Source organism: Lucilia cuprina, chromosome 5 (assembly GCF_022045245.1).
Source record: "Lucilia cuprina isolate Lc7/37 chromosome 5, ASM2204524v1, whole genome shotgun sequence".
In the NCBI taxonomy this organism is placed as follows: domain Eukaryota; kingdom Metazoa; phylum Arthropoda; class Insecta; order Diptera; family Calliphoridae; genus Lucilia; species Lucilia cuprina.
The window spans coordinates 3,555,582-3,577,368 of NC_060953.1; the positions used below are offsets into that span (position 1 = coordinate 3,555,582).

At 28.4% G+C, this 21,787-nt stretch overlaps 3 protein-coding genes across 6 annotated transcripts in view; 2 read left to right on the plus strand and 1 right to left on the minus strand.

Moving 5' to 3' along the window:
- Positions 1 to 8,363, minus strand: part of LOC111685587 (pyroglutamyl-peptidase 1) — a 64,434-nt gene extending 56,071 nt beyond the window's left edge. Inside the window, exons 1-3 of one of the 2 annotated variants that reach the window (XM_023447855.2) lie at positions 8,110 to 8,363; positions 7,478 to 8,054; positions 231 to 289 (exon numbers count right to left, since the gene is read on the minus strand). In XM_023447855.2, coding sequence (XP_023303623.2) covers positions 273 to 289; positions 7,478 to 8,054; positions 8,110 to 8,220 — 705 coding nt within the window. In that variant the 5' untranslated portion in view covers positions 8,221 to 8,363 and the 3' untranslated portion in view covers positions 231 to 272. Of the gene's footprint in view, positions 1 to 230; positions 290 to 7,238; positions 8,055 to 8,109 lie in introns of those variants that run through there. The other variant, XM_023447854.2, reaches the window with a different exon arrangement.
- A 1,067-nt stretch (positions 8,364 to 9,430) lies between these two features.
- On the plus strand, positions 9,431 to 17,000 carry LOC111685590 (protein disulfide-isomerase). The gene is made up of 4 exons (XM_046951967.1): positions 9,431 to 9,753; positions 14,712 to 15,019; positions 15,094 to 16,062; positions 16,134 to 17,000. Exons 1-4 carry the CDS (start codon positions 9,594 to 9,596, stop codon positions 16,188 to 16,190), a joined length of 1,494 nt encoding a protein of 497 aa, XP_046807923.1. The 5' UTR covers positions 9,431 to 9,593; the 3' UTR covers positions 16,191 to 17,000.
- A 667-nt stretch (positions 17,001 to 17,667) lies between these two features.
- LOC111689648 (serine-rich adhesin for platelets) overlaps positions 17,668 to 21,787 on the plus strand; it is a 35,829-nt gene continuing 31,709 nt past the window's right edge. The window contains exon 1 of one of the 3 annotated variants that reach the window (XM_046952111.1): positions 17,668 to 18,138. The gene's annotated coding sequence lies outside the window, so the exon portion shown is untranslated. Of the gene's footprint in view, positions 18,139 to 18,173; positions 18,535 to 21,787 lie in introns of those variants that run through there. The other 2 variants (XM_046952109.1, XM_046952110.1) reach the window with 2 other exon arrangements.

The following is a 21,787-nucleotide window of genomic DNA, read 5'->3' on the forward strand; positions in this document are numbered from 1 at the left end:
TGAACTAGAACTGAACAAGAACTGAACTAGAACTGAACTAGAACTGAACTAGAACTGAACTAGAACTGAACTAGAACTGAACTAGAACTGAACTAGAACTGAACTAAATTTGTATTAGAACTTAACACGTATTAAAGTGAACTTGAAGTAGAACATGCCGAAAGCTTAGTAATAATAATAATAATAATAATAATAATAATAGTATTTATGTAATTTAAATACAAACTTACCTTCAAATAACCTGTTGAATTACAAAAGTCCATTCCTGATGTTCATTGAGCGTTAAAATCTGAAATAAAAAAAGAATATTTTTATTATTAAAATATCGAATTCAAAAATGTTTTCTATACAACATTTCTTTAAGTGTAAAAGTGTGTAAAGTATTAACATACCACTCGAAAGGTTTCTTTTATTTCAATTTTGTTTTTTCTCAATATAAATCTTAACATGTAAAACTGTTTTATCATTTAAACCCTTTAAAAAAATATTTTGCCATTTTTATTGAGTAAGTCCATTGTTTTTTTTTTAGTTTTCTTTTTTCCCCATTTCATTGCATTTTATATTCATTTCATTTAAGGGTTAATATATTCATTGGTTTAGTTAATCCCTTCTTTTCGCCATTGATTTGTTTATAAAAGAATGGATGGCATTTCCTACGATTTCTTTTAACATATTTTGACTTGGATTTGTCGTGGCGGTCATTGCATTTGGAAAGACTATTATACTACAATCTAAAGAGGCAGCTTAAGAGGCATTTAAATAAAAAAAAGCCAACTTAAAGCACAGCACATTGCATTACTACAGGTAACCACCCACATTTCTTGCCAGCATTTCAATGGTTTCAGATTTATTTGTACAGAGACTGTCTGTCGTACATACATATAAGAGTTTTAAAATGGAATGCATTTAAATGTAATTAATAAAATAAAACAAGACAAGACAACAAAAACAATGTCTTAAGACATTAAACAAACAAAAGAAATCACAATATAAGTTTATTCTTTAATTTAAACGCATTTTAACGAAGATACAAACGATCTTAGTTTTGATCAAACAATCAATTTTTAAAGGTATATAGGTGTGATCATAGAATAACATTATTTTTCAATTTAAACGTGTTTTAATGAAGTTATAAGCGATTTAAGTTTTTTGACCAAAAAATCGATTTTTGAAGGATAATATGGGTGATCACAAACTAACCTTATTTTTCGATTTAAATGTGTTTTAATGAAGTTATAAACAATTTAAGTTTTATGACCAACAAATCGATTTTTGAAGGAAAATATGGGTGATCACAGATTAAGCTAATTTTTCAATTTAAACGTGTTTTAACGAAGTTATAAGCGATTTAAGTTTTATCACCAAAAAACCCATTTTTGAAGGAAAATATGGATGATCACAAAATAAGCTTATTTTTCGATTTAAACGTGTTTTAAAGAAGTTATAAGCCAATTTATTTTTATGAGCAAAATATCGATTTTTTAAGGAAAATATGGATGATCGCAAATTAAGCTTATTTTTCAATTTAAACGTGTTTTAACGAAGTTATAAGCGATTTAAGATTTTTGACCAAAAAATCGATTTTTGAAGGAAAATATGGGTGATCACAAATTTAGCTTATTTTTCAATTTAAACGTGTTTTAACGAAGTTATAAGCGATTTAAGATTATTGACAAAAATTTGATTTTTGAAGGAAAATATGGGTGATCACAAATTAAGCTTATTTTTCAATTTAAACGTGTTTTAACGAAGTTATAAGCAATTTAAGTTTTATGACCAAAAAATCGATTTTTGAAGGAAAATATGGGTGATCACCCATGTTATCCATCAAAAATCGATTTTTTGGTCATAAGGAAAATATGGGTGATCACAAAATAAGCTTATTTTTCGATTTAAACGTGTTTTAACGAATCTATAAGCGATTTAAGTTTTATGAACAAAAAATCGATTTTTGAAGGAAAATATGGTTGATCACAAATTAAGCTTATTTTTCGATTTAAATGTGTTTTAACGAAGTTATAAGCGATTTAAGTTTTATGACCAAAAAATCGATTTTTGAAGGAAAATATGGGTGATCACAAACTAAGCTTATTTTACGATTTAAATGTGTTTTAACGAAGTTATAAGCGATTTAAGTTTTATGACCAAAAAATCGATTTTTTAAGGCAAATATGAGTGATCACAAATTAAGCTTATTTTTCGATTTAAACGTGTTTTAACGAAGTTATAAGCGATTTAAGTTTTATGACCAAAACATCGATTTTTGAAGGAAAATATGGGTGATCACAAACTAAGCTTATTTTTCGATTTAAATGTGTTTTAACGAAGTTATAAGCGATTTAAGTTTTATGACCAAAAAATCGATTTTTTAAGGAAAATATGAGTGATCACAAATTAAGCTTATTTTTCGATTTAAACGTGTTTTAACGAAGTTATAAGCAATTTTAGTTTTATGACCAAAAAATCGATTTTTTAAGGAAAATATGAGTGATCACAAACTAAGCTTATTTTTCGATTTAAATGTGTTTTAACGAAGTTATAAGCGATTTAAGTTTTATGACCAAAAAATCGATTTTTGAAGGAAAATATGAGTGATCACAAATTAAGTTTATTTTTCGATTTAAACGTGTTTTAACGAAGTTATAAGCAATTTTAGTTTTATGACCAAAAAATCGATTTTTGAAGGAAAATATGGGTGATCACAGATTAAGCTTATTTTTCGATTTAAATGTGTTTTAACGAAGTTATAAGCAATTTTAGTTTTATGACCAAAAAATCGATTTTTTAAGGAAAATATGAGTGATCACAAATTAAGCTTATTTTTCGATTTAAATGTGTTTTAACGAAGTTATAAGCGATTTAAGTTTTATGACCAAAAAATTGATTTTTGAAGGAAAATATGGGTGATCACAGATTAAGCTTATTTTTCGATTTAAATGTGTTTTAGCGAAGTTATAAGCGATTTAAGTTTTATGACCAAAAAATCGATTTTTTAAGGCAAATATGAGTGATCACAAATTAAGCTTATTTTTCGATTTAAACGTGTTTTAACGAAGTTATAAGCAATTTAAGTTTTTTGACCAAAAAATCGATTTTTGAAGGAAAATATGAGTGATCACAAATTAAGATTATTTTTCGATTTAAACGTGTTTTAACGAAGTTATAAGCAATTTTAGTTTTATGACCAAAAAATCGATTTTTGAAGGAAAATATGGGTGATCACCAACTAAGCTTATTTTTCGATTTAAACGTGTTTTAACGAAGTTATAAGCGATTTAAGTTTTATGACCAAAAATCGATTTTTTAAGGAAAATATGAGTGATCACAAATTAAGCTTATTTTTCGATTTAAACGTGTTTTAACGAAGTTATAAGTAATTTTAGTTTTATGACCAAAAAATCGATTTTTGAAGGAAAATATGAGTGATCACAAATTAAGCTTATTTTTCGATTTAAACATGTTTTAACGAAGTTATAAGCGATTTAAGTTTTATGACCAAAACATCGATTTTTGAAGGAAAATATGGGTGATCACAAACTAAGCTTATTTTCCGATTTAAATGTGTTCTAACGAAGTTATAAGCGATTTAAGTTTTATGACCAAAAAATCGATTTTTGAAGGAAAGTATGAGTGATCACAAATTAAGCTTATTTTTCGATTTAAACGTGTTTTAACGAAGTTATAAGCAATTTAAGTTTTTTGACCAAAAAATCGATTTTTTATCGAAGTTATAAGCGATTTAAGTTTTATGACCAAAACATCGATTTTTGAAGGAAAATATGGGTGATCACAAACTAAGCTTATTTTTCGATTTAAACGTGTTTTAACGAAGTTATAAGCAATTTTAGTTTTATGACCTTTATCACAAATTAAGCTTATTTTTCGATTTAAACGTGTTTTAACGAAGTTATAAGCGATTTAAGTTTTATGACCAAAAAATCGATTTTTTAAGGAAAATATGGGTGATCACCAACTAAGCTTATTTTTCGATTTAAACGTGTTTTAACGAAGTTATAAGCGATTTAAGTTTTATGACCAAAAATCGATTTTTTAAGGAAAATATGAGTGATCACAAATTAAGCTTATTTTTCGATTTAAATGTGTTTTAACGAAGTTATAAGCGATTTAAGTTTTATGACCAAAAAATTGATTTTTGAAGGAAAATATGGGTGATCACAGATTAAGCTTATTTTTCGATTTAAATGTGTTTTAACGAAGTTATAAGCAATTTTAGTTTTATGACCAAAAAATCGATTTTTGAAGGAAAATATGAGTGATCACAAATTAAGCTTATTTTTCGATTTAAATGTGTTTTAACGAAGTTATAAGCGATTTAAGTTTTATGACCAAAAAATCGATTTTTGAAGGAAAATAAGAGTGATCACAAATTAAGCTTATTTTTCGATTTAAACGTGTTTTAACGAAGTTATAAGCGATTTAAGTTTTATGACCAAAAATCGATTTTTTAAGGAAAATATGAGTGATCACAAATTAAGCTTATTTTTCGATTTAAACGTGTTTTAACGAAGTTATAAGCAATTTTAGTTTTATGACCAAAAAATCGATTTTTGAAGGAAAATATGGGTGATCACCAACTAAGCTTATTTTTCGATTTAAACGTGTTTTAACGAAGTTATAAGCGATTTAAGTTTTATGACCAAAAAATCGATTTTTGAAGGAAAATATGGGTGATCACAGATTAAGCTTATTTTTCGATTTAAACGTGTTTTAACGAAGTTATAAGCGATTTAAGTTTTATGACCAAAAATCGATTTTTTAAGGAAAATATGAGTGATCACAAATTAAGCTTATTTTTCGATTTAAACGTGTTTTAACGAAGTTATAAGCAATTTTAGTTTTATGACCAAAAAATCGATTTTTGAAGGAAAATATGGGTGATCACCAACTAAGCTTATTTTTCGATTTAAACGTGTTTTAACGAAGTTATAAGCGATTTAAGTTTTATGACCAAAAATCGATTTTTTAAGGAAATGATGAGTGATCACAAATTAAGCTTATTTTTCGATTTAAACGTGTTTTAACGAAGTTATAAGCGATTTAAGTTTTATGACCAAAAAATCGATTTTTGAAGGAAAATATGAGTGATCACAAATTAAGCTTATTTTTCGATTTAAACGTGTTTTAACGAAGTTATAAGCAATTTTAGTTTTATGACCAAAAAATCGATTTTTGAAGGAAAATATGAGTGATCACAAATTAAGCTTATTTTTCGATTTAAACGTGTTTTAACGAAGTTATTAGCAATTTAAGTTTTATGACCAAAAAATCGATTTTTTAAGGAAAATATGAGTGATCACAAAATAAGCTTATTTTTCGATTTAAATGTGTTTTAACGAAGTTATAAGCGATTTAAGTTTTATGACCAAAACATCGATTTTTTAAGGAAAATATGGGTGATCACAAATTAAGCTTATTTTACGATTTAAATGTGTTTTAACGAAGTTATAAGCGATTTAAGTTTTATGACCAAAAAATCGATTTTTGAAGGAAAATATGGGTGATCACAAACTAAGCATATTTTACGATTTAAATGTGTTTTAACGAAGTTATAAGCGATTTAAGTTTTATGACCAAAAAATCGATTTTTTAAGGAAAATATGAGTGATCACAAATTAAGCTTATTTTTCGATTTAAACGTGTTTTAACGAAGTTATAAGCAATTTTAGTTTTATGACCAAAAAATCGATTTTTGAAGGAAAATATGAGTGATCACAAATTAAGCTTATTTTTCGATTTAAATGTGTTTTAACGAAGTTATAAGCGATTTAAGTTTTATGACCAAAAAATAGATTTTTGAAGGAAAATATGGGTGATCACAGATTAAGCTTATTTTTCGATTTAAATGTGTTTTAACGAAGTTATAAGCGATTTAAGTTTTATGACCAAAAATCGATTTTTGAAGGAAAATATGGGTGATCACAAACTAAGCTTATTTTTCGATTTAAACGTGTTTTAACGAAGTTATAAGCGATTTAAGTTTTATGACCAAAAAATCGATTTTTGAAGGAAAATATGGGTGATCACAAACTAAGCTTATTTTTCGATTTAAACGTGTTTTAACGAAGTTATAAGCAATTTTAGTTTTATGACCAAAAAATCGATTTTTGAAGGAAAATATGAGTGATCACAAATTAAGCTTATTTTTCGATTTAAACGTGTTTTAACGAAGTTATAAGCAATTTAAGTTTTATGACCAAAAAATCGATTTTTTAAGGAAAATATGAGTGATCACAAAATAAGCTTATTTTTCGATTTAAACGTGTTTTAACGAAGTTATAAGCGATTTAAGTTTTATGACCAAAAAATCGATTTTTGAAGGAAAATATGGGTGATCACAAAATAAGCTTATTTTTCGATTTAAATGTGTTTTAACGAAGTTATAAGCAATTTTAGTTTTATGACCAAAAAATCGATTTTTGAAGGAAAATATGAGTGATCACAAATTAAGCTTATTTTTCGATTTAAACGTGTTTTAACGAAGTTATAAGCGATTTAAGTTTTATGACCAAAAAATTGATTTTTGAAGGAAAATATGGGTGATCACAGATTAAGCTTATTTTTCGATTTAAATGTGTTTTAGCGAAGTTATAAGCGATTTAAGTTTTATGACCCAAAAATCGATTTTTGAAGGAAAATATGGGTGATCACAAACTAAGCTTATTTTTCGATTTAAATGTGTTTTAATTAAGTTATAAGCGATTTAAGTTTTATGACCAAAAAATCGATTTTTGAAGGAAAATATGGGTGATCACAAACTAAGCTTATTTTTCGATTTAAACGTGTTTTAACGAAGTTATAAGCGATTTAAGTTTTATGACCAAAAATCGATTTTTTAAGGAAAATATGAGTGATCACAAATTAAGCTTATTTTTCGATTTAAACGTGTTTTAACGAAGTTATAAACAATTTTAGTTTTATGATCAAAAAATCGATTTTTGAAGGAAAATATGGGTGATCACAAACTAAGCTTATTTTTCGATTTAAATGTGTTTTAACGAAGTTATAAGCGATTTAAGTTTTTCGACCAAAAAATCGATTTTTGAAGGAAAATATGGGTGATCACAAATTAAGCTTATTTTTTAATTTAAACGTGTTTTAACGAAGTTATAAGCGGTTTTAGTATTTCTACTAAAAGATTAACTTTTTTGTTTCGGAGTACTTCGAAGCGTTTGGTTTTTTTATTTTATTTAAATATTAAAAGAATTCTATTTTAAAAATATGTTCCTGCAATATTTGTTTTTATTTATAAAAGAAAACTTATTTTTAATACTGTTGAGGAATACACAATTTATGGTCCAGCCCAAAAATATGCTTTCTTTTGTTTTGGTTTCAACAGCTTTTGTTTTTAGATTCGTTGGCCTTGTTGTGTGGTTGTTGTATGATCTCATTGTGTATAACTCAATTGGAATACAATAATAGATACATATAAATGTAAATTATTTTTTTATATCATTACCTTCTTCCAATACTTGTCGCAAACATTCCTCAGTTATTTTCAAAACGACTTCACTTAGTTTTTCAGCACTAAAGGGTTTATCCAAAGGTGGTACATGTACAAAGAGTGTACGACAGCAGTCACGATCCAGAGATTTCAAATAAATATAACCACACAAATAATTACCCACTTCTTTGGATATGCGTGCAATTCTAGTAGATTCCTTGGGTTTACTATCATCCTTTAGATAATCCGGTGTGCAGCCGCAATTGTCACTTATTACTTCTATAATTTTTTTCAAATTTAATTTACAAAATATGGCGGACTTTTTGGCTGGACAATTTTTCAAACAGGCCTTAGCATTGGGCAAGTGTTTGCCGGCATAGTCGGCTCTTTTGAAATTATTATTATAGGCCAATTTCTCTACATTAACACAAGTAGCCATGCCATGTACTCCACAGTGTATAACCAAGGTGGGACGTCGTGACCAGATGTCTTCAACAGCCTTGTCTACTGCCTCATATTCAACAGGTACTTCTAATTTTTCCAATTTGTAGGCAGTATTTTGATGGAAAATTTCATCGGGCAGTAAGCGTACCTTTAAGAAAAACAATTAATTTTCATATTTTCCATAAATATTTCATCATAGTTACCGCCTCCCAGCTAGCATTTACAGCTTCATGGCCTATAAATGGTCCAAAGCCGGTGACTATGACCAATTTTTCTAATTCTTCTTGGGGAGTTTCCTTTACATTAGCTTGCATTTTGTTGAGTGTCAAATAATAAACTAAATTATTTTTTATGTTTTGTTATCTATCATCAAGATTTTTTAAGTTATTTAATTTATATTACTTTGTTTATTTGCTTTTTTTTCCGATAGTGGCAAAAATAATTTATGGGCGCAATTAGAATCCTGCGCCGACCAAAAACTAACGGCGTTGGCGGTTGACGCTAAAAATAACGGCGTAGTCTTAAAATCAACTGTTAGTCAGTTAATTTTTCAATAACGTTTCTTTTTTTCAATTTTTAACGATTTTAAATAATAACGGAATTCGAGAAATTAAAAAGTGGAATTTTCTAAGTAACTTCATCGAAAGCTTTAATAATTAGTTATATGAATTAAATAAAAGCAAATGAGTTTGAAGAATTGTTAATTGTTTAAAATATCAAACTCAATTTAAAAAATGGATGAATTGTTTTAGAGCTTTACATCGAACATAATGTAAGATATACACTTTGATATTCATACATATGTATGTTATGACCTTCTTTAGCTGTCGAATTGTTAAGACAATTCGAAATTTCGACATTTTGTAATTTATTAAATAAATGTCCGATCCTACTTTTCTCCGATTTAATTTTTCGATTTTTTTTCTGAACAAAATAGTCATCCTTAACAAAAAGTCGAAAAGACTTTTTATAAACTAAACAAGTCAATGCTTTTTGTTTCAACGATGTTGTTAATGAAACTGACACAAAAATGTTAAAAAAAATGTTAATGTTAAATGTTAAAAAACTCACAGCCTATATTTAGGCGAAATAAATTGATCAAGAACATAAATAAAATTTATTATTTTAGATAATGCAGTGTCTCCTAAAGCCACTTAACACTGTTTACTCCTTTTTTCCCTAAAAAACAAGTGTTGCCAGATTTGTTGGCTTTATACAACTGTGTTTTTCTTAAACCGGTTGCATATCAGAATATTTTCTTAACGATTCACCATAATATAAATAAAGCAATATAAATTTATTAAAAATGCCTTAAAATATTAAACAAATTAGAAAGATTTCCCGCTAATATCTAAATCATATATTTTTAACCAATAAAATGAAATAAAAAAATCGCTAGATTATAGCTGAATTGGCAACAATGGTTTTAAAATGAAATATAAAAATGACGTGTCATTTTGTTTTTTCTCTACACTTTTCTCTAAAGAATAAAAAAACAACCTTTTTACGAAATTAAGAGAAACGAATTCATTTTATAATTAAATTTCGACGCGTGAACATCGTTGTTTTGGGCCAAAGTTAGTTTAGTTAAAACGCGCTTTAAGTAATTTTGTGTGTATATTTTTTGTATTTATTTAAATATACAAATCGGAATTATTTACAAAAAGTAATATAAACAGAAGAAAAAATGAAATTCTTATTGTGCTCGTTACTATTGGTGGCTACCGCCACTTTGGGTGTTGTATACGCCGATGAAGAAATCAAAACCGAAGATGGTGTCTTGGTATTGACTGTGGACAATTTCAAAAAAGCCATTGCCGATAATGAATTCATTTTGGTAGAATTCTGTAAGTATAATTTATTAAAGATTAATTAAAATTACTATTTTCATAAATAGGAAAGTGTGTGCTATAATTTTCCATAGATAAATTGTGTTTGTATTTGCTTTGTATTTTTTTGAAGTGGGAAGAAAAAAAACTTGTCTGCGTGTACAATTTCTCAATTGTCTATACAATTATTTTTTTTTTTTTTGCAATTTTTTTTATGGTTTATCTTTTGTTCTTGTTTAAGTTTATTAACTCGTTTCTGTTCGGTTTTTTGTTTTAGTTAAGTTTTTTTCACCTAACCTTTATTTTTGCTATTTATTCTTGTTGCTTTTACCGGCATTTTCTGGAGTTCATTTTTCAAGCACTTTGTGTCTTGAAAAAAACCAACAGTTAATATTTTTCTTCTTTACTCTCTTTTATTTGGAAAGAATACTTTCTTTGCTCTTTTGTTATGTTGTGTTGACGTGTCAGTTTTTTTTTTACTAAAACGTAGAATTTTTGGTAAAAACGTAAAAAATTTTCAATTAAATTTACCTTTTTTAAAGAAATATGATGAAATATTTATTCAATAATTGTTTATTAGTCATGAGTTTTATTTTATTTGTTGTTTTTTTAACTTTTTTTGCAATTTACCTAGTTTTGTTGTTTTTATGTGTAGTGTTGGAAAGTGTGGCAAAATACAGTTTGCAACATTTTTTTAATGTCAACATAAAAGTCAAATCTTTTAATTAAAATAATTTTGGAATTTTTTTAAGAAATTCTTAAAATTTGTTTTATTTTGAATTTTTGGTATTTTATTAAGCTTTATATTTTATATCGATCGGTATACTTTCAGGTATACCCATCGATTCAGAATCATTTTTTGAGTCGATTAAGACATGTCCGTCCGTCCGGCTGGTTGGCTGTCCATGTAAATTTGTGCGCAAGGTACAGGCCGTAATTTTCAAGTTAATTTGATGAAATTTGGCACACACGCTTGTCTTGGCACAAGGACGAAGCCTATTGAAAATTGTTAAAATCGGTCCATTATTTCGACTAGCACCCATGCAACTGTACCCCCCAAATAGGGCCTTTTGGCTTATAATTAATTTAAATGATCTATTATGTTAACAAAAGTCGACAAAACTTAGTTTTATAGAACTTTAAATGACACTACCGATTTTTGTAATGATCGGGCTTCATTTGACCCTATCCCCCATACAAACTCCCCTCCAAAAATCACTTAAAGGTCAAAATTCACTTACAAATACTAATAACACTTTTAAATTCTACATAAATAACATTTTTAAGGATAGGACCATATTTTGCCCTACTCCCCTTTAAGCCTTCTTAAAAAAATCTCTTTTCAATAATATTGAAAAACTATTTATATACTTTACATGTCAGTTTACAGCTTAATATATATAAATAAATCATTTTAATTTTTTATAACATATTTGAAAGAAAAAAAATCTTATCAAATATTTGTTTATTTAACACGTTCAATGGCCACGTCTTAAAATTTAACACCCCTAAGATATCTTTAAAACCAGCAGGTCGTTTAGTTTCTTATCTCAAATTAGAAAACTATAATAGAATTTCTTGCGTAGCACATGTTAAATGCAATTGTTTATCAGTTTTCTTTTAGACTTTAAGGGGCCCTGAACTTTATGCTCTTTACTTTTCTCAAATGATAGGAAAATGTGCATCATATAGAGAGATATGTTGCGCTGGCAACATCCGTGTATAGTTTTAAAGATAAGAAAGACTCGATTCTTTTTATTATTATTTTTAGGAAGTTTTCGAATCTTTTGAAGGGTCAAAAGGTTTTATGCTTTTTTTGAAGTGCATTATAAAAAGCATAATATTGTTTTGAATACTAGAGATAAGCGAAGATTTCTAGCAAGAACCAGAGCTAATGTGGTTTTAGATTAGCTGGTATTTCTTTTAGCAACATCTTAATAACAAACTTAAGAAATATTTTCAAAGGTCAAGATTTTTTTTTAATGAATCTTAATCATTTTTATTTAAAATAGTTTAAAAATTTAGATTTTTAAAACATTTTTGAAATATTACATATTTGTAATTTGGATTTTTTACATATAAATCGATTATTTAGAATCTTCTTTTAATATAAACAAAGATTTTAAGAGATTTCTAGATAAAAGATTACAGTTTACCATAATGAATAATTTAAATACTTTATTATATAAATCTCTTTTTTTAGAACCTTTTTTTAATCTTAACAATGATTTCTTAATACTTTTCTAAAAAAAAACAAGTTTATTCTTTTAACTTTTTTCTAATAATTTAAACAATTTTGTTTAATCTCTTTCCTCGAACTTTCTTTAACAAGTTTAATCTTTAGTTCTTAAATCTATTTTAAATGATTTGTTAGAATTTTGTTTTTTTCTTTTTAATTTAAATATTTAATTTAAATTTGAAAACCTTTTAAAACCTGTTTTTCTAAACATTCAATATGGGTCAATCAATACTTTTTTTGTATAAAACTATTTTATTGCTTTTTTTTAAACTGATTTCAAATATAAATTTCTTTAAAAAATTCCTTTACTTTTCTTTAACTAACATTTCATTTTATTTCCTTTCTTCTGGTTTATTGTTAAAAAATTTATTGTGTATTTTATTAATACTCTTCAGTTCAGTCTATTTGTTATTGTTATGCGTCATTTCATCTTTTTCATAGTTTGTTTAAAATCCGTTATTTTTCTATAGTTTTTCAAAAGTTCATTAAACCTTTATAATATTAACCATTAATGTCTCTGTGACTGTCTGCTATAGCTAGCTCTCTTGTTTATTAATGAGTTTTTATGTTTGCCGGTTAGTTCAACTTTGTAATAAGTGCAAAAGAGAGAAAAACAAAATTGGTCTTGAACATGTTTATTTAGGTTTTTTTTCTTCTATTTAACATGTTTGATTTTTCAAGCCGCTTATTATTTAATATTTATTTTAGTTATTTGGTACAATGATCACTATTGAACTCTTTTAGTTAGTAAATGAATGGATTGTCATAGTTTTATTCTTTTGTTGTTGTTGTGGCTGTTTGTTAAATTTTTATAGAATTTTTATTTGTTTTACTAAAATTTAGAGAAAATTAGGAAGTTGGTGAAAGAACTTGGTCTTAAGTCAAAGGGATTTGAGTAGTTTGTTTTTGGAATAAGAATCTTTTAAAGAACTACATATGCAAACACCATTCCTTGAGAGAAGTTGTCTACATTTACTAAATTATTTTAATTATTTTTGTTATTATATCAAGATTATTGATTTCTTCGAACTATGATATTAATATTATTAATTAAATATTCTTCAGGCTCGAGTTTTTATTATTTTACACCAAAAATAATAATTACCTAATAGTAATTACATTTGTAAACACTAATTTATTTACAAAATCAATCAAATCCATTTAACTCAAGTATATATTCTTGAGAAATTTTAAACTTAAGGAAATATAAGTAACCGTTATAATATTTTACTTAAATAAACTCATTCTTTAAGATATTTTAAACTTAAGGAAATCTATGTATTCATTCTTGAAATGGCCATGTCAAAGCTATAAAGATTTTGCGGCTGTCTGAAAGAAACCTCTGAACACATACAGGTGTCTATTCTAAATAATAAGTTCATTGGGAGTTCGTTTCCTGTCCTATGCAAAAGGTAATAAACTCCCGGGGAAAACTAAAGCAATTACTCCAGATACATTGTGATCTCTGATATCATCAACTCATTCTTGAAATGGCCATGTCAAAGCTATAAAGATTTTGCGGCTGTCTGAAAGAAACTTTTGAACACATACAGGTCTATTCTAAATAATAAATTCCCTGCGAGTTCGTTTCCTATCCCATGCAAAAGGGAATAAGCTCCTGGGGAATACTAAAGCAATTACTCAAGATACATTGTGATCTCATCAAGATATCATCAAGTCATTCTTGAAATGTCCACGTCAAAGCTATAAAAATTTTGTGGCTATCAGAAGGAAACCTCTGAAAACATACAAGCCTTTTCTGAATAATAAATTCTCTGAGAGTTTGTTTCCTCTCCTATATATATAAAGGATTCAAAAGAGAATAAATTCCCGGGTAATTATTGTTCATAATTTTCCAGATATTGTACAATTTTCCAACACTAAAGACTTGTCCAAAAATAATCTTACTTGGTGCTTCAATAGCCCAAAAGGATAAAGTCAACTTCTCACCAATCAAATCCATTAATTTTTTACACAAATTAAATCTGTTCTGGCCAACAAAGGGGCCTGAAGAAAAGTTTCAAAACAGTATCTAATGAATGAAAAAGTTTTCTTAAAAGCTTTACCAAAGCCAGTTTCTGATAGAGCTTCAGCATTCTTACACTGTTTTAGATTAAAACATAAGTTTAATGAGAGTTTGTTGTTGAAAACTTCTTTTCAAAATACAATAAGGTCTCTAGAACTAATAAAATTCATTTCTTTATGGAATAAAAACTTCCAAAGTTCTAGTTCAGTTCTATTTCTGTTCTAGTTCAGTTTTAGTTCAGTTCTAGTTTAGTTTTAGTTCAGTTCTAGTTGAGGTTTATTTTAGTTCTAGTTCAGTTCTGGTTCAGTTCTAGTTCAGTTCTAGTTCAGTTCTAGTTCAGTTCTAGTTCAGTTCTAGTTCAGTTCTAGTTCAGTTCTAGTTCAGTTCTAGTTCAGTTCTAGTTCAGTTCTAGTTCAGTTCTAGTTCAGTTCTAGTTCAATTCTAGTTCAGTTCTAGTTCAGTTCTAGTTCAGTTCTTGTTCAGTTCTAGTTCAATTCTAGTTCAGTTTTAGTTCAGGTTAGTTCTAGTTTAGTTCCAGTTCAGTTTTAGTTCAATTCTAGTTCAGTTCTTGTTCTATTCTAGTACAATTCCATTTCGGTCCTACTTCACTTTAGTTCTATTTTTGTTCCAGTGCTGTTCAAGTTTTCCTCAAAAGAATTTCATAAATTTACCAATATTAACTTTCTTTTTTCATCATCCAATTCATTACAGACGCTCCCTGGTGCGGTCACTGCAAATCTTTGGCTCCCGAATACGCTAAAGCTGCTCAAACCTTGGCCGAAAAAGAATCCAACATTAAGTTGGCTAAGGTTGATGCTACTGTTGAAGGTCCTTTGGCTGAGGAATACCAAGTACGTGGCTACCCCACCTTGAAATTCTTCCGCAACGGTGCTCCCGTCGAATACACTGGTGGTCGTCAAGCTGCCGATATTGTTAGCTGGGTTAACAAGAAGACTGGTCCCCCTGCCAAGGATTTGCCTACTGTTGAAGAAGCTGAGAAATTCTTGAAGGATAATGAAGTGAGTTTTAATAATAGAGAAACTAAAACTAGAGAAATTTACTAATTTGTTAAAAACAACTTTTTTTTCTACAGATTGCCATCATTGGTTTCTTCAAGGACTTGGAAAGTGATGCCGCTAAAACATTCGTTACTGCTGCCGGTGAATTGGATCCCATTCCTTTCGGTTTGACCTCCAGCGATGATGTTGTTGCCAAGTACGAAGTTAAGGATGGTGCTGTTGTTATGTTCAAGCCTTTCGATGACAAGAAGACCGTTTTCGAAGGTGAACTCACTTTGGCCACATTGAAGAAATTCGCTCAAGTCGAATCTTTGCCCTTGATTGTTGAATTCAACCACGAATCCGCCTCCAAGATCTTCGGTGGTCAAATCAAATCCCACTTGTTGTTCTTTGTCTCCAAGGAAGCCGGTCACATTGAGAAATACGTTGAACCCTTGAAGGATATTGCCAAACAATACCGTGATGATATTCTCTTCGTTACCATCTCCTCCGATGAAGAAGATCACGCCCGTATCTTTGAATTCTTCGGCATGACCAAGGAAGAAGTACCCACCATCCGTTTGATCAAATTGGAAGAAGATATGGCCAAATACAAGCCCGAAAACAACGACTTGTCTGCCGAAACCATCAAGGACTTTTTGCAAAAATTCATGGACGGTAAACTCAAGCAACACTTGTTGTCCCAAGAATTGCCCGAAGACTGGGACAAGAATCCCGTTAAGGTTTTGGTTGCCACCAACTTCGATGATGTTGCCATGGACAAGAGCAAGGATGTTTTGGTTGAATTCTACGCTCCCTGGTGTGGACACTGCAAACAATTGGCTCCCATCTACGAGCAATTGGGTGAGAAATTCAAGGATAGCGAAACCGTTGTCATTGCCAAGATCGACTCAACTGCCAACGAATTGGAACACACCAAGATCTCCTCTTTCCCCACCATCAAATTGTACCGCAAGGGCGACAACAAGGTCATCGACTACAATTTGGACAGAACTTTGGATGATTTCGTTAAATTCTTGGAAGCCGGTGGTGATTTGAAATCTGTAAGTTGAAACATAAACTTAACAAAGTTGAATTGCTTTTACTTATTATTTTCTTTTCTATTTTGTTTTAGGCCGAAGAAGAAGAAAAGGTTGAAGAAGAAGAGGAGCACAAGAAGGATGAATTGTAAATTTTCCAAACTATCATCTCATCCCCTTTTATATACACTTTCTCTGTATAACACTTTCTACTCCTCCGCCCACCACCATTTGAAATTTTCTTCATTTAATTTAATTCCAATGAAAACAACAACAACAAAAACCTTTCATCATACCACCTCTAAAACATTCTTTGTTTAATTTAATGTTTTTTTTTTTAAATTTAGTTTTTAAAGAATTGCATTTTTTGTTTGCATCTTTTTAAACAACAACAACAAAACACATCAACAACATCCAGCAGGGTTAACTGGTTAATCCTGCTGTTTCTTTTAGGTGTTTTAAAGTTTTTTTTTATAACAATAAACTAACGATTTATTGTTAATTTTTTTGAAAAAAAAAATTAAAAATCTTGCTTTCCGTTTTTTGTAATAAGTTATAAATAACAAACAACAAGTTTTAATTAATTCTATTTTTTATATATATAATAATTAAATTAAAAAAAAGAAAAATATTAAAATTATTTTAACATGACTTTTTTTTAAACGCTTAAGAATGGGAAAAAGTAGTTTTCTAAGAACGTCTATGATGTTGTAAGAGAATTTGTGTTAGAAAAGTTTTAGCATTTTTAGTCTGTAGAAAGAATGTAAGAATGTTCTCTCTTAAGTTTTTTTATTTATATTTTTCTAAGAAAAATTCCAGCTAATCTTAAGGTTACACACTACTTTAACTCTTCTTCCATCAAATGTGAAAAAATAATTTTTGTAAAGAATTAAAATAAAGAGAAATCAATAAATATTTGAAATGTATAAAATAAAGAACTGATAAAACTATTTGAAAAGTAATTATAAATATTTCTTTTAATTGTGGAATGGGTGTTTTCTGTTAAAATAAAATTTTAATTTTAAGAAAAACTTCCTCTTAAAGCAAAAATTAAAAAAAAAGTTTAGCAACATTTTATTCGTAATGCTCGTCTCACAAACACGTTTATTTCCTATGAGCAAATGTTGCTCACAGACCCTAGAGCATTTATAACTTCGCGCAGCACTTACAAAAAACAAATTCTTAAAGCATGAGCAATTGAGTTTTACTGCGCACAACAATTTTCAATTTTAGTTTTGGGTTTAAGTCTGTACTAACACTACACCTTTTTATTTTTACAACTGGCAATGCTGATATGTCAACGCCACATTATTTCATTAACTTCCTTTTTGGTAACACTTCTTCCTCAGTACCTAAATTAGCAACCTTGAACAATAGAGAACTAGCGCCGATTCCAAGTAACGCCGACGAAAATATGTATTGTCAACAATTGTAAGAAATTTGTAGAATAAACAAAAAAAAAATACTAAAAACAATAGCTCATATACTTTAATGTACTAGTTTTGGTACAATATAGAAATTTTTCTTATAATTCATAAATGACATTGAATTTATTTTAAACACAACTAAAAATTTGGCCGGCTTACAGTTGATTTTCAAAAGCCGTCCAATATTTTTAGCAACAGCCACCAATAACGGCGTTATTAATTGTCGACACAGTTCTCTGCCATACAAGCAAAAGAAAATTTTCATACTCGCTCACGTAAAATATAAAAAATATAAATTTTAATAGAAAAAAATATAATTAATACAATAAAAATATTAAATATAAGTTAATAAAGTATTTGCGTGTGTTAAGTGCAAAAATTAAAGCGTGGAAAATGTGTATTTGCTGAAAAAAAAAAATGATTTAGAAAAGTGTATTATGTCTTTTTCGGCTGAGGTCGCCATTTTTAATTTTTCTGTATTAAATTACCTCAAAAAAGAAAAAGCATGAAAAAAAAGAAGAAATTTTCAAAGAAAATTGTTACAGAAATTAAAGCAGCAAAAGTATTGAAATATAATAAAAAGAAATAAAAGTGTTTTCGTAAAGAGTTTTTTTAAACCTAAAGTTTAATAAAACAAAAAACCAAACTAAAATAGTTACAAAAAAAAAAGAACGTAAGTTGCGTTGTTATTTTTTTTTTTTGTGTTATTACTGTTTTTTTTGCATAACTTTCTTAGTGGTGGTGAGTGAGGTGCTCACTCATGAGTTGTTTTTGCTCTTGTTGTTGCTTTTGTTAATACAGTAAGTTTTTTTTTTCCTGTAGACCAACTTAGTAGAAACAGAGCCAGAGCCTGAAGATTTTTTCCACATTTTTTTCTTTTGTTTGTATCTTATGAAATTTTGGTTCAGGAAATGCCTTCAAATGAAATTGAGCTAAAACAAGGTGGGCAAACTGTTTGTGAATGAAACAAATTTTGTATAATTTGGTTAAAAGATAAAAATAAAAAACAATTGAAAAATTAAAAAAAAAACAGTGCGTAGAAAAACAAGTCTGTTGGAGATTTGGTGGGGTGAGTGTATAAGAAAAATCTGATAAATTATTTTATTTCTTTTTTCCCCTCAACTCTATTGTTCATCATTCAATTTTGTTTATTTGCTGTTGTAAGTAATCATTGCAGCAAAGTTTTTTTCTCCAAACAAATGCCTCTCCAGAGGAGACATTACGTTTATTTGTTGTTGCAATAACAACAATTACAATGTACAAAAAAAGAAAATAGTAAAAGATTAATGCGTGAGAAGTTTATGCATATGTATTAAGACATAAAGTACCTGTTTATTTGTTGTTGTTCTTTTTTTATATGACTTTTTGTTTTGTAATTTCTGTTTATTTTCATTTTTTATACATATTTAGCTTATTGTTGCAATTAAACCTGTTATTTTATTCTTCTCCTTTGTGTTTATATCTTCTATTCTATTTTTAATATTATTTGCAAATTTCTTCGCTAGCTTAATGCCAACAGATCATTCTGAAAGAAAAAACAAACAAACTACTTCATCTACCAGGCTGGTAACAGTATGACCTGGATAATGGATTACAAATCTTCTAAAGCTTGTTAAAAATGTTTAGATTTTCAATATAAAATGTACGATTAAAATGGCAACAATCGATATATTTATCAAATCTTAAATGCGTATGTTTGTTGTAATAGTTCTACTATTTTGGAGAGATATTTCCAGAGAAATACAACATTTTGTTGATGCAGTTTGCGTTGAAAAACTTATATTGGTTCTAAATTTGATAGGCGAAAAACTATACTACCTATATACTGTAAACTAGACTATCCAGACCATATATTGTATTATGGTCTATTGATCATATTTCAGAATATAAGTATCAAAAGTCCAAATTGAAGAGCACGGAAATCTTGCATGTGAAGCATTCAGTTTTATATTTTTTGTATTAATTTGAATGGATACTTGTCCCATAAATAAAGAACAAAATAGGACTACTTTAATCTACAAGTATGTAAGGGTAGTTCAGACTGTTGCACGCCCAAAAAATACGAAAAACCAGTTTATGTTTAAATAGGTTTTTGTAAACCACAATTCTTTTCATTTTGCAAAAGGCATTTCCCCTTTTAACAAAAATATGCAACATTTCATTACAACCCTTTATAGCTAAAATTTTTTAAATATTTCTTACCAAAAAAATAAAGCAATTTTGTTTTGTTTAAACAAAAACACCCTGTGGGGTCAACAAAACAATTTCAAATCTTTTTTTTGTCATAAATATGGCGTTTCATTGAATTAGGAAAATTAACAAAATTTCCTATTGGTATGCTTTAGTTTCCCAACTTATTACAATAAATTTAATATAAAGTACCAAAAATAATAAAAAAAACGTTAAATATACTTATAAATGCATTTATACTAGATTTTATAACCAAATTAGTGGTTTCATTTAAAAACCGTTAGAAAACTAGTTAGACTTAATTTAAATTTATCTTTATTTTCCACCCAAAACAAACAAACAAAACAAAAAAACAACAACCAAATTATTACTTACATGTCAAAAATTCCAACTTGTTTTTCTACTCCAAAAAACAAAATCAGCAAATTGTAAATTATTTGCATACGCAACCTGCTTGCTGTTTAAATGTAACTTTGTTTTAAGACAAACAAACCGAATTAAAAAACGCACTATCCAAAACAAAAAAACAAAACAAACAAAACTACAAAGAAAACAAGAATCATTAAGACTTTCAAAATTGTCTCTTTGCCATCTAGCTTTGCATATGTAGTATGTATCTACAAAAAGGAGTTTTTCTTTGCATGTCTGCATATGACTACAGCGAAAAAAAACAAAAATACCTGTATCATCAATAATATTTCTTTCGCTAACAAATACTGTACCCCTTTAACTAGGCAAAAAAATATCAGCGGAAAAAAAAGAAACAATAAATTATTAACATACAACAACATGTGCAAAAGTCTAGACTATGGATGCATGAATATGTATATTGTAAACTATATTTTACATTTGTTTGTTTAAGCCACAACATTAGCTTTAATAGGCATAGCAGGACAGACAGACAAACAGGCACTTGCTGTTGTTGGGAAACAGGGTAACAAAAAAGTTTTAAGGCGAAAAGGACATACACATTTTGTATATAATAAAATGGAATAAACTATCGAGCAGACTGTAGAGTGGACTTTAAACTAGACTGTATATTAGGCTATAAAGTAGACTACAGATGTAGAATGGAATAGACTATAGAGTAGACTGTACAGTAAACTTAAAATTAAACTATATACTAGACTATAGATAAGACTAGACTATAGACTAGACTATATACTACACTATAGACTACACTATAGACAAGAACTAGATTATAGAGTAGACTATAGACTAGACTATAGACTAGACTATAAACTAGACTATAGACTAGACTATAGACTAGACTATAGACTAGACTATAGACTAGACTATAGACTAGACTATAGACTAGACTATAGACTAGACTATAGACTAGACTATAGACTAGACTATAGACTAGACTATAGACTAGACTATAGACTAGACTATAGACTAGACTATAGACTAGACTATAGACTAGACTATAGACTAGACTATAGACTAGACTATAGACTAGACTATAGACAAGACTATAGACTGGACTATGGACTAGACTATAGGCTATACTATAAACAAGACTCTAGACTCTAGTCTTTAGAGTAGACTAGAGACTAGACTAGAGACTAAACTATAGACTAGACTACAGACTAAACTAAAACCAGACTAGACTACACTATAGACTAGACTATAGACTAGACTATAGACTAGACTAAAGACTAGACTATAGACTAGACTATAGACTAGACTATAGACTAGACTATAGACTAGACTATAGACTAGACTATAGACTAGACTATAGACTAGACTATAGACTAGACTATAGACTAGACTATAGACTAGATTATAGACTAGACTATAGACTAGATTATAGACTAGACTATAGACTAGACTATAGACTAGACTATAGACTAGACTATAGACTATAGACTAGACTATAGACTAGACTATAGACTAGACTATAGACTAGACTATAGACTAGACTATAGACTAGACTATAGACTAGACTAGACTATATACTAGACGATATACTAGACTATAGACTAGACTATAGACCAGACTATAGACCAGACTATAGACTAGACTATAGACCAGGCTATAGACCAGACTATAGACTAGACTATAGACTAGACTATAGACTAGACTATAGACTAGACTATAGTCTAGACTATAGACTAGACTATAGACTA

Excerpts from the sequence above, each read along its gene's own strand:
- LOC111685590 (XM_046951967.1), top strand. The coding sequence starts at position 9,594 with ATGAAATTCTTATTGTGCTCGTTACTATTGGTGGCTACCGCCACTTTG. Across the intron at positions 9,754-14,711 it reads ATTCATTTTGGTAGAATTCT|ACGCTCCCTGGTGCGGTCAC; the intron begins GTAAGTATAATT and ends AATTCATTACAG. Across the intron at positions 15,020-15,093 it reads AATTCTTGAAGGATAATGAA|ATTGCCATCATTGGTTTCTT; the intron begins GTGAGTTTTAAT and ends TTTTTTCTACAG.